The sequence below is a fragment of the Xenopus tropicalis genome, chromosome 8 (assembly GCF_000004195.4).
Source record: "Xenopus tropicalis strain Nigerian chromosome 8, UCB_Xtro_10.0, whole genome shotgun sequence".
NCBI classification, from domain to species: Eukaryota; Metazoa; Chordata; class Amphibia; order Anura; family Pipidae; genus Xenopus; species Xenopus tropicalis.
Window position 1 is genome coordinate 40,652,031 of NC_030684.2, and position 18,296 is coordinate 40,670,326.

Consider the following 18,296-nt stretch of genomic DNA (forward strand, 5'->3'; position numbering starts at 1 on the left):
GATGTTCTTTTTCTGAAATGCTGTGTTACTTTTACGCCAGATGTAACGGGACACGCACCTTCCAAAAAGTTCAACTTTTGTCTCGTCGGTCCACAAGGTATTTTCCCAAAAGTCTTGGCAATCATTGAGATGTTTTTAGCAAAATTGAGACGAGCCATAATGTTCTTTTTGCTTAAAAGTGGTTTGCGCCTTGGAAATCTGCCATGCAGGCCGTTTTTGCCCAGTCTCTTTCTTATGGTGGAGTCGTGAACACTGACCTTAATTGAGGCAAGTGAGGCCTGCAGTTCTTTAGATGTTGTCCTGGGGTCTTTTGTGGCCTCTCGGATGAGTTGTCTCTGCGCTCTTGGGGTAATTTTGGTTGGCCGGCCACTCCTGGGAAGGTTCACCACTGTTCCATGTTTTTGCCATTTGTGGATAATGGCTCTCACTGTGGTTCGCTGGAGTCCCAAAGCTTTAGAAATGGCTTTATAACCTTTACCAGACTGATAGATCTCAATTACTTTTGTTCTCATTTGTTCCTGAATTTCTTTGGATCTTGGCATGATGTCTAGCTTTTGAGGTGCTTTTGGTCTACTTCTCTGTGTCAGGTAGCTCCTATTTAAGTGATTTCTTGATTGAAACAGGTGTGGCAGTAATCAGGCCTGGGGGTGACTACAGAAATTGATATTGAAATTGAAAATTGAAATTGATAAACCACAGTTAAGTTATTTTTTAACAAGGGGGGCAATCACTTTTTCACACAGGGCCATGTAGATTTGGAGTTTTTTTTCTCCCTTAATAACGTAAACCTTCATTTAAAAACTGCATTTTGTGTTCAATTATGTTATCTTTGACTAATAGTTAACGGCTTTTGATGAGCAGAAACATTTAAGTGTGACAAACATGCAAAAGAATAAGAAATCAGGAAGGGGGCAAATAGTTTTTCACACCACTGTATATAGCAATACAATTAGGCTGTACAAAGTTAATTGATTTCCAGACTAACACAACCCACAAAGGTTTTGGAAGCATGAACAATTACAGTGTGATTTGTCTGTCACTCAACAGACAACCTTAATTTGCTCTAATCTAGCTGCAGATATTGGTGTGGTTTTGCCTATAGGGGAACAGGCTACCTTTATCTGAAGTACTTGTATAGATGCCTTCAAAAAGGTCTGAATGATGATGATACTGCTGGATAAGATGTTGTGTATCAAACGATAGATAAAATGATCTGCCTTCTATGTGGTCTTCTCTTAAGAAGTAATGCCATTTATGTTTAAGGGATATGGTCATGATTTTTATGGTGTACTTTTTATTTCCGAATTACACTGTTTACAAGGCAAATAATTCACTCTACCACAAGTGAAGAGAATTAGCCATGTATAAATCCCTCTTCTATGATGGACTGTTTTCATTCAGTATATTTGCACAATTCATTGATCACCCCATGCCCCGGAAAATCTATACCCCCATTCATTCTCCAAGTGATGCCACTTGAAGTACAAGAGTTATGACAAGGACACAGTTCTGGGCATTCAGCTCTCCATATAATGTTATTAAAGCAATAGGCTCCAACATTATTTTATCATCATTGTAGGAAATGAAGCTGTGTTCCCAGCATGTGATAGTCTTTGCTAATTACAGACAAAGCATCACCTTTACACCCCCACACCAACTTAATCCAGCTACATCTCAGTCTAGTCCTAATGCCGGTACCCACATTTCTTTTTGTAACAACTAGTAATAGGAAAAACCAATGACCCACACTAGAGTTAATTTAACTTTGTTAGTAAGCAAGTTCTACCCTCTGGTACAGGAAAGATAGAGATCCTTCTTGAGAGATAGCGATTGGCACCAGTACAGTCACCCATAACAAGCAATAGCTCTGATCACAAAATAGCACTAATAGAAAGGAGAGAAATTATCTAATTAAATGCTATGGATAAGTGTTACTGGCAACCACAGCCTCTTCACTCAATCTGCTTTGTTCGCTTTATTCCAACAGGGACTAGCCCAGCATTTTAGGACATTTAATCCTGCTACAGCTTTTGTATTCACTGGTGACTAAAAGTGGCCATACTAGGGCCAATTCCAGCTGCTGATATCGGCCTTTTAGACCAATTCGGCAGCTTATTGCCCAGTGTATGGGCACTAAAGACGGGCCTGCCCGACTGACATCTGGGCTGAAATTGGGCAGATCAGATAGCGCCTATACCCGCTGTTCTAATTCAATTGACCAAATTAGCCGGACGGGGGATATCGGGAGAAGATCCGCTCGCTTCATGACCTCTTACCATGTATGGCCACCTTTAGGAAGGATACCACAGTCTACTTTATAGAGTGTGTCATGTGGTCACCCCTCACTAATTAACAGCAAGAATGGGCAATACAAAGGGACTAAATCTTGGCTACAAGTGTTGGCTGGGGCAGATCCTTTAGTAGGCCCATTGGCATTGGCCACTACGGTCATTTCTGTATTATCAGAACAAAAAGCATCTCTTTAATGAGCATACAGGCAATATCAATCATTGCTTTGGATTGGCCAGGACTGAAAAAACAGGAATAGCCAAGGGTCACTTCCCACTAACTGGCAGTTAGTGGGAAGTGCTAAAACAGCTAATTTATCCATTAAACTGTATGTAAGTCTAAGCATAATAGTGCAGGATCATCAATTTTTGTTTGCCTCCCTGGAAAATCTCTACTATAACATCCCTGAAGCTGCCTCCTCCTGTTTAATTACAAAAAGTTTCAGGGCAGATATTTCCCCACTAGAGCCAAGCAAGTTTTAGTAGGTGCATGTAGGGAAACCCCCAGTCTCTTGTTCTACTGCAATGCACTTCCATACCAGAGAGGATAAAATATTATTTGTATGTGTTGGGTTGTTTTTTTTTTTTTTGTTTTTTGCTGGGGTGAGGGGAAATGGCAGTATTTTAGTTGCAGGCAGGAAAGACAAAATAAAAGGTTTCTTAATTCAACTATAGCTCACTAAAAATGTATTACAAGTATTAAAAATGTAATGTACTGTATATTAGAAAATTAAATTGAAAATACAAGCTGTCTAGATTTAAAAGAAACATAGAATTTCCATACACTTTTATTTCTAAATAAAATAAAATGGCATTTACAGTGCCCTCTAGTGGCTAGATTACTTTAAAAAATTGCACAGCAGTAGTTTCTGGTCAGGTGATTTGAGAGACATTGGAGGAAACGTCTATCTGACCGTCTTTTATGAATACGGATACTGTTACATATAATACCATGCCTCAACATAGGGGCAAAAAATCAGTAGGCTAAGAATCAACATTTCCTGGTCTCCTATTGTAAGGCTTCTGTAAATTTAGCAACCCAACTAGATCATGCTTAGCAATGTCCAACTGTGGCCCTCTGGGGAATACAACTCTTTAATAACTGATAGAAAATAAAGCAGGAATAGGTATTTCATCTATAGTCTTCTGGGGTGGGGGGAGCACAAAGGTTGCACAAAGGGCAGAGTGCTAGGGCTGCTCAACACACAACTTTGTACACAATTTATACATACACAAAGATTTACACCAATGGAAGTAGAATAATCTAAATGCACACTAATGATACTTTCCTTTAAACGGTAATAAAACATACAGCGCGCCCACCCGCAGCACCCATGTGACAGGTGCATGTAACCAGTCAGTCAATCCCCTTTTTTGCAGCCATGGGTTTCTTTTGTCCGTAATGCTGCCCAAAACTCCCCAGTTCCATGTACTGTACTGACCGCTTGCAATTTCTAGGGAAGCAAGCCCGAAAGTTACTCAACTAATTATCGGAAAACAAACAGTCATTTCCGCCCACTAAGAAAAACAAAAATACAAATGGGAGAATGTAAGTGGGGGAAAATGTGTGTTTCACTGGCTGTCACATTTGCACACACAGAGTTGTGAAGTTCAGCATTGCCGTTCCATCCCCCACCTGCAGACACGGGCAGCTCTCAGACTGGTACAGATATCAGCACGGAACATTCCTAAGGCCTCTCCAGCATGCTACTCCATTCCCTGCACACCCCAGTGTGCCACACACACAATTTACTTTTAGGGACCTCAGTGGAATTCCGCATTCCAGTCGGGAATAAGCTGCTGTTTAACATGTGAGCTCTGTACTAGTTTAGTCGGTAAAATTCAGACTGTGCCCTTGCAAACTCAGAAGACCAAACCTTCCTAATGAAAGAATACACTGCTTGCACAGAGGGAGCTCCCAGCCAAGAAGACAGTTCCGCCACAGCTGCATTAAACTCTCTGGTTGCATGGGTAAGAGCCCATTTAGGATCACAGTTATGGTAAAGAGAACAACACAACATGGATATAGGGGTGGATATGGGTAACATGATCTATAACCTCTACAGTTCTATTTAAGTAACTTATAAACCATCCAATTCATTGCCCCTCAACCATTTGGCCACTGGGCCAACAATCAGTTGTAACAGGGACCAATGAAAGCATGCCCTAGAACCTCTATATTCCCATCCAAAAAGTAACTCACAAACAGTTTCATTTACTGCTCCCTATACCCACATTACCAGCTTCCTGTATAGATTAAAAAAAAAAAAAACCTATGGAAATTCTGAAGGCCTGGCATAACCATTAAATACATGCAAATTTAATGTGGCCATAAACCAAGAACTTTTTCCATGCTTGTTTTGCTCCCCAACACGTTTTCCATTTGAATGTGGCTCACAGGTATAAAAAGGTTGAGGATCCCTGTTGTTCAGAGTAATCATGTCCCCATCACAAGGCGCCTTTTTTCCCCCAGAGAAAACAACCCCAACAATGACAGTCTAACCTCATAGTTTAACCCTTCCATCCCCTTTACCAGTTTAGTTACAGTCTCTGCACTCTCTCCAGCTCATTAATATCCTTCTTAAGGACTGGAGCCCAAAACTGCACTGCATACTCCCTTGAGTTAATGCCCTTTTTTTATACAAGGCAGCACTTTATTTGCTTTAGTAGCCACTGAGTGACACTGCCTGGAATAAGACAATTTATCTACAAGAATCCATAGACCCATCTCAATTAAGGATCCCCCCAACACATTCTTTATTCTTTATCCAGTGCTATTTGACATCCAAAAGACTGGGATTCCCTACCTGGATTATGGTTTGTGGAGCAACAGAGCATTAACCTTTGCCAAAGTCACAGGAGGCTGACGCTGAAATCAAACCAGGGACTTTCATGACCTTAAAAACTATAATGTGACAACATTCTCAAAGACCAACCTGACCGACGTGCCATAATCTGTATTTAAGGCTACAACAGTCTTTTAAATTCAGTTTCTGGTGTAGTTTTATCTATCGGACCTCTATCTGCACTGTCGAACCCATCATTTGCCTTCTTCCCGAAGCACAAAACATTAAAGGCACAGTACTTGATAAAGTGGCAAGAACAATGAACGCTCTACAAATAGCCCCGTCATTCAACTGACTTTTATTTCTTAAGTGCTCACAGTGGAATTCGGAATATTGTTTGGCATCTTCTTGAACTACAGCTAAAATAGATTCAGGAATCCCCCCTCCCCCCAAAAATAAATGGTGTTATGAAATTACCACACACCCCATGATAAGGTTACTTTTAACCTTTTCCTAGCCAACAAAGTAGATTCTACAATGTTGGCGGGGGGGGGGGGGGGGTGGAGGGCGGTGCAGCATAGAGACTCTGTATTTCATTTAAATCAATGGAAGAAGAGCACTGCCAAGCAATGCATTGTTCCCAGAGGGGCAGATAGCAGGGAAATAGTTAAACAGAATCACTTTTACCCCCCCCCCCCCCGACTACAAGATTTGGTCTAAGCATAAAACAGAGCTAATCAGTCAAAAATACATTTTTTGTTTTAATAGGAAAGGGCAATTATATATTTCGAGGCATTCTGGACAATGGGTTGCTTGAACAGACCCTAAACCTGTATATTACGGCCTGTGAGTATTTTTTTTTTTTGCAGCCTGGATTCCTTGGACAAGGGGAATAACTCACAGATAAACACTCTAACATTTATAGCAGCTGCAGTAAAGAGGCCGCGGCCAATAAATCAATGAATTACAGGGTTTTACTTACAGACATCAGGTGTGCTTTCTGGTAGGAGCAGAAGAGAAGCGCGACTCCCTACACCGACCTCTCGCTGTAACAGAGCCAGCGTTCCAGGTCACATGAAAGTGCTTGCAATTTTTGAAGGGATTACAAGTTTAATTAAACCAAGAAACCCCCCCCCCCAATGCTGAGGAATTAAAGGGCCGTTTCAACCCCTGCCAAAATGCAGAGCAAGCAAAATGCATCCCTGGCTGAAGTGCAATCTGTGGTGGGTGGGCTTTATTAGATTGTAAGCTTGTCAAGTATTGTGGTACTTGACTATGTATATTTAATTATATACAGGAGCAGCATTCCCTACTGGTAAAGAACAAAACTTTAAATATCCTTAGTTAATAAGCAACCATTGAAGAGGTGCCACACTTCCATTAAATGTTATTAGACTACCAAAACAGTTAGAATGTACTAAGCCAACAGTATCCAGACACCTTAAATGGCCAACAGCATCAGGACACATCTTCTAAAATCACATGTCCTCAGTAATGGGTGTGCGGGAGGTGGATGTCAGAACACCACTGGCCTAAATCCCTATTGCACTCAATAATGATTGGTGGAAAAGGATTAAAGATCTAGGAACCCTTTCTGGGGTTGAGCTAGGGCACCTGGTTCAAGTAAGAGCAACACTGCTCACTGGTACAATGATATTCTTCAATATTCCCACCTTCCGGCTTTGTGGTATCAGTTTTGAGAAGAAAAAAAAAAGTGTTGGTGAGCCAAAGAAACATGGAAGTAGTTCTTTGGGGATGCCAAATAGGCCCATGATTGGCTATTTGGTAGCCCCATATGGACTAAGAGCCTGCAGGAGTCTCTGTGCCTCCAAGCCAGAAATGTAAAAATTGGCACCTACTCTGAGGCCTCTAGGAGCAACATCAAAAGGGACGGTGAGTAACATGTTGCTCGAGAGCAACTAGCTGGGGATCCCTGCCATAAAGGATCAGCCCTTACCTCAGTTTCCTACAGGAAAATAGTAAAGGAGGAACTTGATAGAGGACTTATGTGTGTTGCTTGCCCTGTGTAATAAAGACATAAATAGCCCAGAGCTAATTTCGCTCTGCCGAAGTAAACCACAAATAACTGCCATTTTATAACCAAACAGCATGTACATTAAAACCATATATATACCTTCAGCTGCTGAGCAGCTACCCACAACAAGGGTTTCTATACAACATTTTCTAAAGGAGCAACTCACCAGCATTTGTCAACCACCAGGTAAAATTATAATCCGGTTTATTTCCTAGAGTGAACACAAGCCTGCTGTTAAAGGAGAAGGACAGGTACAAATGTTAGGCACCCCCAGTGCCCAGTGAAATAATTGAAACCCGCACCAAACCTCTTCTTTCCTTTTATCCAGCCACATACATAAGATGGGCTAATTGGTTAATAAAACAAAACAAAACACACCAATAGTGTATAAATTGCAATTAATCTCTGAGCATCTCAAAATGTTTATGTTAAAGTAACAAATGTCTTGTGCAAAACCACTTTTCCCTGCAGCCATGGGAATCACTGTGTGACATACATACAATCGTGCCAGCAGTTGCATCCTCAGGCCGCAGTAACACACGTGTGACACTCTCAGCAGTTATAATGAACCAAACTGGGACGTAACTCACAACTACTTTCCCAACTACATTACGGGACATTGTTATAGCAAAAGAGCAAAACACTCTCTACTGGCTGTGGATAGTGCATTAGATATAAAAGGGACATCATGTGTGCAGGTGATTGTGGGATTTGGAGGATGCTGATCATTTACCGATAATGGTCTTTACGTGTGTTTTAGGAGAGGCAATTCTAAATACAGGTATAGGACCCGTTATCCAAAATGATCGGAACCAAGGGCATTCCGGATAAGGGGTCTTTTCAATAAACCATTAATCAAACCCAAAAGGACTGTTTTGCTTCCAATAAGGATTAATTATAGCTTAGCTGGGATCAAGTACAAGGTTGTGTTTTACTGTTACAGAGAAAAAGGAAATCAATCTTAAAAATCTGAATTATTTGATTAAAATGGAGTCTATGGGAGACAGGCATTCCGTAATTCAGAGCTTTCTGGATAATATGTTTCCGGATAAGGGATCCCATACCTGTACTGTCTATGGCAGGGCATTTTCTGGCATTCAGTAACCGTGTCGAGTAGCTGCTACTAAGTGTGTCTTCACCCTTAAAAAGGTACATGTTAGGCAGGGCATACTGTACTGCACTAATACTGTACACAACAAAAACGTGAAACAAACAGACTGAGGAAGGAAATAAGGCTGCTGATGTACAAGTAAGGTAGGCTACTATGGGTACTGGTGCTACCACAAGATTATATGTGAGACATCCGCTGTGATATAACAGGGTCTCACATGCTGACACCACCTTTGACTTCCCACATAAGGATTAACACTGTGTGCAACTCTATTGTCTGTATTGCCTTCCTTCCGTACAGAGGGATTCTCCATACAGGAGCATGCTGGGCCCTTTAGTTGCCTGACCTTATGCTGCAGGAATGTTCTGTATTAAGGTGGACTATGCTGCCTGGCATTACAATTTCACAGAAACAACTTGTTCAAAAGAATTCTAAAATGTGTGTATTTTGCAAAAAAAAAAAAAAAGTTAAAACTTTCCCCGGGCATGGATAGTAAAACAAATGTCGCCTTTTGACCTTGCAGAGTAAAAATGTTTAAGAGGATAGAGTCTGTCGTGGCGTAGCATCACCTCAAGCTGGGCCTACCACAGGAAATGAGCCACATCCTCCAGCAGCACAGCTCAGCATCACTGCACATACAACAGGGCGAGGGGGAGGCGAGCGGGGGGATGCCGTGTGGGTGATAAAAGTAACAAGCGGGTGGATTGTGCTAGTAATCCAGCCAGGCTCAGTAAGAACCAACGGTGGGTGAATCGAGCCAGTAAGGGCTTAAGGGAAAGTATCTTGCAGGGGGGAATCCAGGGAAATATTGTTATTCTGCAGCATAAGGATTTTGGTAAAGGCCAAGCACACCCACTCCTTTATTAAACACGACAGTTAGAAATGAAAGCGCAGCTATAGGCTGTAAGAGGAAATATAAGCAAGAAGAAAAAGAAAGAATTAGCCAGTAAGAAAGCATTTTCCACTCCACCAGGTACCTGTAGGGACCCACAATGCAATGCAAGTTAAGAGAGCAAGCACAAGTGGGGCCAACAGCCATGCAGATCAGGCTGGTTCTTGCAGAACATTTAGCTCTACTTTTCTCAAATCAGCTCCTCAGCCGGCTTTCCACCCACCCTGGTATTCAATCACTTCTGCTGGTAAAGTGATTGCAGGTTAAAATGTGGGTTTCAGATCAGGATCCAGCCAATTAGAGTCCAGCAAGCCCATCCTGTAGGTGGAGTCAGTGGCAGCCCCTCCCCCTGTGACATCACAGGCAGGTACAGGATCAGTTCAAATAAGGGTCCACAGGCTCAGACAGGAGCGCTTCACTAGGGGTGGGCATCATTTCTGTGATCTGCATATCACACATTCTGACCTCTCCACTATTTGGCACAAGGCTGGCCATGAAACCCTGGAAATAAATGGCACAGTAATTCTGAGAGGAACTAAAAAATGGTTTAAGCTTCACAAAGCAGAACCCGGGGCAATTCCCACGCAGTTAAACTAAACAGTTACGCAAAAGTATTTATAAATGCAAAATTTCAGTGTCACAATCGCCCAACATGCAAGGGAGGCGTCTGCAACCCCAAAATCTTATTGGATCCTAATCCTACATTGAAACAGCGTCAATTTGTGGATCTGGTTTCTGAATATCTGAATAGGGAGGCCAGATGGCTGCATGATTTCATTGTAATTATGATAATCAGATGTCTGTGGCAGCAAACACTATGGCAGCACCCACTCAAACATGTCACAGCTGTAATAAATGTTTTTGGGGGCACACATCTGACTGCATTTATGTAAAACGATTGGCTGTTTTTTTACGTACATAGAAGAGACTCACCTGCCAGAACCCCCATTTTACCAGGCAGCAAGTGAATGCTGGATAACTCTTGCTCCTAGACTCTCAGATGGCGCCACAATGGACTGTACCCCAGTGGCCTAACTGTAGGTCACTCAGCTAAATCACTGTGCAGCCTAATTGGAGTTCATTTATAAAGACTGGGCAAAGCCCATGGCAACCAATCAGGTATTTACTTTCACTGCTCAACCTGCAACTGGATAAAAAAAAAAAAGGCTAATCACTAATTGGTTGCTATGGGTTACTATCCAGGTACAAATCTGTCCAGTCTTTTTAAATGACCCCCACTATGTTTATGGTTGGCTACTGATTCCCAAAAGTGCAGATATCCGGTTTTTGTTTTAATTTGGTTGATAAAAACTGGGGGTAATTGCTTAGTTTAAGGGGGGAAAAAACTATTGGTCAGAGATACCAAGCTGTATGGCCAAATTAACCCAGGTGTGGACTAAAGAGGCCTAACATCTGATCTTATTAGTATAAGGTGTTCTGCACAGGGAGATTCACACACCCAGATGCTTTCCTGTGCAACATAAAATGAAAGTTTACTGTACTGAAGTAAATGAGCTAAGCAAGAAAGTGATTAAAGAAAAGAAAAACTTTGGTAAAGAGGTACCAAAGTTTTATTTCTACTAAAGCAAAAGGTAAATTCTTACTAATACACGTGAGTTGAACATGGGTGTGTACTGCCCATCTAAATCAATATCAGCCCTGATCTCCCTCCTGGTTACAAAATACCGTGTAAAGCCTCCCTGTTACAGATGGAATATGAAGGGTCCTGTCAACAGATTTCCAAATATGTAAAAAATATTAAGTGGAAAATCATGACTCAATGGGTTATTTTCGTTGCAGAAAAGAGGGAGTACCTGGGTGTGGCTTTATTTTCCTTATGTCTCCCTCCATATGGAATTTCCTACACGGAAGCTTTGGAATCCCTCTCCCGGCTGCAGTTCCTCAGTGGAAGGCAGGGGTGAGGCGGTCACAGATGCAAAGCATTTGGTGGTGTGTATGTTGCAGCCTTCTGTACATAGTGCTATTTCTAACTGGGCACACTGATACAAGTAGTATGTGTGCGATGGCTACACAACCCTGACCGAAATCTATCTACAATGGACAATGGTTAGCCCTTTTTCAGAATAGGTATGGAAACTTCATCAGCTAATGCACCATGCCACCCTAGGTTTGCCAGCTTTCCTTAATCTTTTAACCAGGCCTGTGAAGTTAGGCAGGAAATGTGATGTAAATGGGGGTGGGCATGACTTTGGTGGGCCTCATATGAGGGGAAACAGTAAGCAGGGTAGGCTACAAAGGGAGCTGGGAGAGGGGATAGGAGGCAGGTTGGGGGTGATTGGAGGCAGAGGACAAGTTAATGCAAATTTACCGGTAGCTACATTGCTGTGAATTTGTAATACCAGCCTTGGCTGGTATATTGCCAGCTAGACTGGTGAATTACTGACCAGGTGCCAACCCTATGTCAGCCATGCTTGCTGCCCCGGCACAGGAGGACATGCAACTTATCTCCTGCTGTACTGTTTGGGTGTCTTCCCGAAAGGGACAATAAAAAGGTGATACCCCTCATACAGTATTGGCCTGTTCCGCCCCTAAGTCAGTCATTTGGATCAGCCCGTGTATGGTTGCCTTTAGGAGATCAACAATCTAAAAAAAATGATGATTTTGGCCCTATACACAAGCCAAGTGACTCTGCTTTATGGTCTAAAGTTACAATGAATCACTTTTAATTACAAATGCCAACAAAAGAATTGTACAAGAAGAATTGTTCATTGTATTAATAGGTGACCATGACAACCCACTCTAAACAGTATGGTGACCCATTTTTGGCTCCCTTCCCCAGAGCCTCAGAACCCCTGGCAGATGATTGCTACTGTATTAACCTATGAAGTCACGTGGCCACAATCCAGACTCACGGCTGCTGGAAAGAAAGTAGTCAGCAGACAACATAGTACCACAGAGCTTTCAGCCTGACTTGAGTTGACTGGGGCACGAGGACACAATCGGATTGCCTAAGATCATAAGGCAGAGTCATATTCCCTGCCTTAATGAATTAAGCCAATCCCCCTGGACACTGATTTCCTAAATAAGCTCTAACTTTGTTATTAAAAAAAAAAAAAGATCAGCCAAGCTGCCATGGAACATGTGGAGACTGCAGATACAGTGCAGATGAGAAGACACACATAATAATGGCTTTTTCATCTTTCCCGGATTTTCCAGACAAGGGCCAGCGCAGAGAGCCAAGCGCCACCAATAGAAGCTTTGTTTCCAGCATTGAGATCCAAGCCTCTCGGCCCGCCACACCGGCTATATCCGCCGCTACAGTCTGACTGCTGCCAGATATAAGACGTATTATTCAAAATCCCATACAGATTTCTATCATATGCTGTATAAAGAGGTGGGAGACAGATTTCCTTCTCAGATGGCTAAAATCAAATTGAAATCTGGTTTATCTGCTCATAGACTAGATACTGATACTGCAGTCATTCTGACACTAGATGCAACCACCCCTAGTGGGAGCAGACCCTGCACCTACTGGGGAAGGGCCCCCAGGTAAAAAGCGCCCATGCTGATTTAAATATATGCTTATTAAAATAAAGTTTAGTGGGGGCTTAAAAAGATTGTGCTGTGGGGCACCAAAATTTGGCACTAGATCCCTTAAATAATAAGGTGCATTGCAGAATCCAGAGAAACAAATGCCACATAATCATAAGCGCTGACAGCTTAATGTAACAGAATAATCTAGTTTCAGAGGCAGAACAACTACAAAGATAATGTTGCTTTAATGAAAAACATAAGGCCCTTAATACGAGGAGCATGAACTAGGCTGTGGTCTGGTCCTAGAATCACTCATTTGGTTAGTGCTTCACTCCTAGCAATTATTTACCCAACTGTGTAGCTAATTAACATAGGTCATTAATGTGCCACTTGGCCGGCTACCATTTAACTCGGACAAACTTACACTAGCAAAAAAAACAAATATTCCCCTACTTGGTCAAAAGAGCCAGCTTGTGGGAAAAAACAGGCACATTCCAAAGTTACACATCAGAAGGAGCACGGCAGAACATTTTATGGCAAGTTGAGGGCATGAGGTTCAGTTTTGTGCATCTTGCTTTGTCATATAATATCCATGGTTTACCCTTGAGAGAATATCTATGGCAGGATTAAATACTTTTTAAGCTAGTTAACAAATAATAAGTCTTATATTACCAGCTCGCCCAGTGGCAAATATCCAACTGGTCCCAAACTGAGCTCTGTTAAACAAGTCGAACCTCATGGTTTGGAAATCCGGCACATAAAACCTCACTTTTTAAAATCTGGCACTGCTGGCAGCAGGATAGCAAACTTGGCATGGAGGTTTCTCCATTCAGAATCCCATTTCCATACAATGTATTTATCTTTAAGCTCTGCATAATGTGCACCCATCCCTTTCTCTTTTATATCAGCTGCTGGCCGAAGATATAGCTCCCATTCAGCTAGATAAACAGTAGAAAGCTTTCCTACAGGAAAATGTTGGTCATTAGTAGCGATTTATGATGTAATACTTTTGCAAAATATGCTTGTATAGCAAGGTACCATTGCTTTAAAAGATTTAACCAGGGTCAAACTGAGCCCGCGTGACACCGGAAGAAAACCCAGTGTGCCTGCCAACCAAGGCCTGCTCCAAACTTTGGCCACTCAACCCCCACCCTCGATCAGCTACCCCAGTTTGGCACTGGATTACAACTTGAACCAGCCCCTTGGTAATTAAATCCAATTATTTGGATACCATGACCAACTATGTGATCAAATTAGGACCCTGAGTAGTTCTATCGTGAAAGCACCACATCCACACCCTCACTTCACTTCACAATCGGCTGGAAGTCATTTTTGCGCTCATACATTGGCCAACAAGCTGCCAACTCAATGGGCAAGTCAGAAGGCAACATCAGACCATACAAGATTAGCTTTAGTTATTAGATGACCTTCTACACGGTTCCACAGTATATTACACCCAAGGGTACTCTATACCGTATAGATCACAGAAAAATATTAGATCACAGATTGCTGCTAATACCCAATAATGGCATGCAGGAATGTGCTCTTCTGCTTATTTAGTTGTGTTTTGCTGAAAGGCTACTGGTAGGGCTAAGAATATGCAGGGTGATGGGCACAAGGCATGCAGATCCTGACCAGACAAGCAGGCTCTATATAAAGTCTCCCAGATCCATTAGCTGAGCTTTCTCTGATTTGTAAATGCATCAGTTGGTATGCCAAACCTTGCCCATCCCAGAGCTACTTATTGTTTAACTGCAATCACTCTGTGCTTAGTTTAATTTCAGAAGCCCAAAGAATAGTGTTCTAGATTAATGTGCCCTCATGATTCCACATAAAGCAGTTGGCTCTGATCAGGAGAACACTACTTTCGCACACACCCTGTAGGAACAAAGGTGCCCATTCTCCGCTCTGTAGAACAAGGTCAGTTCAAGAGTGAAGTAATGGGAATATTTATAGAGCAAGGGCTTGATTATGACAGGCTACACTTAAACAGCAATATTGATAATAGTCATTTTCATGGTCCACAACTAGCTCTCCAAAATGAATCAGCAGTGCACAAGCAGAACACAGATCAGGTAATAAAATATATCTGGGGATGGAGTGCACTTCAAAAAACACTAACCCTTTTTTCAAAGTGTTTTCCTTCAGTATTCCATCTAGACTGTAAGCTCTGCAGGGTAGGGAACTCCATCCTCTTGTGTCTTTGACTCTTAACTTATTGCAACTGTATCTTGCATTTATTTGTATTTAAACCGGCCTGTCCAGTAATCCTGATGCACAGGGCTGGAGTTAGAGAAGCAACAAAGGTAGCTGTTCTACTCAGACAATGTGCCTCAATCACCAGGAGTGAAAATTTAGTACCAACCTTGAAGTATCAGGGCTTTAGTGGCTGTTTCCTGTGCAATGCCCAATTACTGGATTGATATTCCCTACAGTCAAGGCTGTGGAGTCGTAAGCAATTTTGGGTACAGGAGAGGACCACATGAATGTGCTGATGAGGCCCTTGACAACTGGGATTTCTAACCTGCCCCATACTTGGTCCAATAAGCTGCTGACTCAACATGGAGCTGCCCGGCAAAGGTTTTGCTTCCTGCAACTGAAAAAGACTTCCATAATGGTAGTCATGACGGGTATACCAAAAAAGAAGATACAGGTACATTTTGAATTCTCTAATGCATTGTATATATATATGTGTGTGTGTGTATCTTAAGATTACAACATTTAATATCAATTTTGTATGGATACAAGCCACTCCATGTTTGAATGAGTCAGTGTAAATAAAAGCCTGATATTCTTGGGCATTAGTGCACAACTCTTGCTCTAAAACACTTTAGAACCCATGACCTTTGAGAAACTGGGCAACTCATGGTTTGCTTTCTAACAATGTTCCAATGCCATTATATTGGAATCAGGAAGGATTTTCCCTTTTAACCCTTCCTTGTGGATCAATAGCATCAAAGACTGATGAGATGGGTCGCACTCCATGGGGGTCATATCCGCACCATTCTGTGGGCGTCATATCCACACCACAGAGTGATGTTAAACAGAGCAGACCATAGGCTTGCATCAAAATTCTGGGAATCTCAGACACACTGTAAGATGATAGCAATGCTGTCCATAAAGCTCATTTTAGAGCCGAACATGGGGTGCAAGCCATTTAATCTATCCTATAAAGCTAGGAGGCTGGAATGGCTCTTTAGGACGCATGGGTCCCTGGCTCTCAGCGGGTCACCAGACTGGTCTTTCTAGAGTTTCTCAGTTGACAGGATAATCTCTCTTCTAAAGGGAATAATAAATATGCAAGTTCCGGGAAAGAAGCTATAATCTGACTAAGCAAAAATCTCTGATCCGTGAAAAAAGCAGGAGTCCATGTGGCAGTGATCACAAATAGCTTAAGGGGAGTTATAGAGTTACTTGAAGCCGGCACAGCCAACCATTTGCCCTTTGTCCAGCACTACTCAACATTTGATATATTGCTTTCCCCCTCTACTATGGCACGCCTAATATTCACTAATTGGTGTAATTAATCCATGAGATTCAGAAGACAAACTTTCTCCATATAAAAATTCCCACACAATAATTATTTGCAGCTTGGCACTATTGGGATTCCATAGGAAGCATAGATAAGGGAGTCTAACAGGGATAATTAGAATGTGAGTCAGACATTCCTGCTGCACTAAAGTATGTGCTGGGGGGGCCCTTCCACCTTGCTTGATCTTGGTCATTAAGAACAAATACTAGAGCCATTCCTGGCACACACACCCTGTGTGTGACACAGGTGCAAATAACTGCCAGCACCCTTTTCCAATGAACAAAGACCTCCTTCTGGGATTCATAGGAATACGAGTCACTGGGTGGTGTGTAGCCTCCTCCACTTATCCACTCAACCACTTTGATGACTGCAATAGCAAACTTTCATCCTAATGTCAAAGGGGCGCTAGGATGAATGGCACTGAGCCACCATGTTTCCCAATGAGCACAGTGTTTGCTGAGAAAGGAGCTCCTGAGATGTTACTAATTATGGCCAGAGTGGGCTTGGTGCCAACGGCTGACTGTCCCACTGTATGTCACTCCTGTGGGAGACAATATACAGGGCTGGGAACATGAGCTCATCCAGATCAACAAGTATTCATTCATATTAAATCCTGGCTGCAGTCTTACAACTTAATAAAAGATAAATTATAAAACGAAACCATCAGTGTTTGGGCTGCCCCCCACTGTACCTCCTCACGCAAAAATCAGCTAAACTGCACAGTGTGCACAGTGCACCCAATACCAGTACCCAAGCACAGCGTCCCTACGCAAACATACCTTCTAGTTTGCTCAGTCACCAGCGCTGCCTCAGGGGTAGTGGGCACAGGCAGGACTCCGGTCAGGGGCCCAGTTAAGGCATAGGCCTTGCCAAAAGGGGTGCAGCTGCTAATCCTTACACCAACCCCGCCCATAGGAGCTGAAGGATGGCCAATACATTATTCCAGTTCTTTAGGCCAAAGACAAAGGTTAAAGGAACAGTAACACCAAAAAATGAAAGTATATAAAAGTAACTAAAATATAATGTGCTGCTGCCATGCACTGGTAAACGTTGTGTGTTTACTTCAGAAAGTCTACTATAATTTATATAAATAAGCTGCTATGTAGCCATGGAGGCAGCCATTCAAAGGAGAAAAGGCACAGGCACATAGCAGATAACAGATAAAACACTATTGTACTCTATAGAACTTATCTGTTATCTGCTATGTAACCTGTGCCTTTTCTCCCTTTTTCCAGCTTGAATGGCTGCCCCCGTGGCTACACAGCAGCTTATTATATAAATTATAGTAGTGTTATTGTAGCAAACACACCAGTTTTACCAGTGCAGGGAAACAGTGAATTATATTTTTATTACTTTTAAGCTCTTTCATTTTTTGGTGTTACTGTTCCTTTAAGGCAGGGACATTTTTTAGGTGTATCATTCTATTCAGGCCTTCTCCCTTTCATCTTAAATTCTAAATTGCTTTTTGGGTACTAGGGTAACTAAGCAAAGAATAAAGTAGAAACCAAGAATAAAATACAAAAAAGTCACGTTTGCATACCTTCTTACAATACTCCCGTCTACACCAAAGTTAAAATAAATTTTTTTTAAGGAGAAACATCCCTTTAAATAGCATTTGCCTCATCAGTACGCAGTTAGAATACCAATATCTCCAACCTCCCAAGTGTCGCCAGTCCCCAAGCTATTGCCAATCATGGACAAGGCCCAAGCAGTTTGTGAGAAAGCAAGGGACCTTGTTGTTTCACCTAAAACAGTACCAGCCAGACTGCCAAATAAGGCTCTACCCAAGAGCGGCAGCCAGGAAAGGCCTGGGCCCAGCTGACGTCGAGCAGAGGAAGCCTTTAGTCATCCATTTCCTACTGATGCTGGAGTCCGGCCAACAGACTTTCAGCAGACAGCAAGCTCCGTACAAATCTCAAATCTCCCCCAGAGCACTTCAGTATGCACAGGATGCCAGGATGCCCCCCGTGGCCTTTATATAAGCTACAAGGGTGCCCCCAAGCTAGCGTAATCCTGTGTGTGTATATTTGCTTTATACAAAGTGCTACATGTAATGCAGTGCATATGGCACATGTTTGGGGGATGGTAAATTAACTAAATTAGACCACATGCAACTGTAGATATTGGTACAGCACACAAACCTGATTATCATTAAAA

The 18,296-nt window shown here is 42.3% G+C and overlaps 1 protein-coding gene across 3 annotated transcripts in view; it reads right to left on the reverse strand.

The window, feature by feature from the left end:
* The window catches only part of msn (moesin), a 53,858-nt gene that overhangs the window by 15,719 nt on the left and 19,843 nt on the right, over positions 1 to 18,296 (reverse strand). Inside the window, exon 2 of one of the 3 annotated variants that reach the window (XM_031890716.1) lies at positions 4,353 to 4,356. The exons of 1 other annotated variant lie outside the window; for it this stretch is intronic. Coding sequence is in view for 1 of the 2 variants with exons in the window: in XM_004916801.4 (XP_004916858.1) it covers positions 6,057 to 6,062 (6 nt within the window). In the remaining variant the exon portion in view is untranslated. Of the gene's footprint in view, positions 1 to 4,352; positions 4,357 to 6,056; positions 6,096 to 18,296 lie in introns of those variants that run through there. One more of the 3 variants, XM_004916801.4, reaches the window with a different exon arrangement.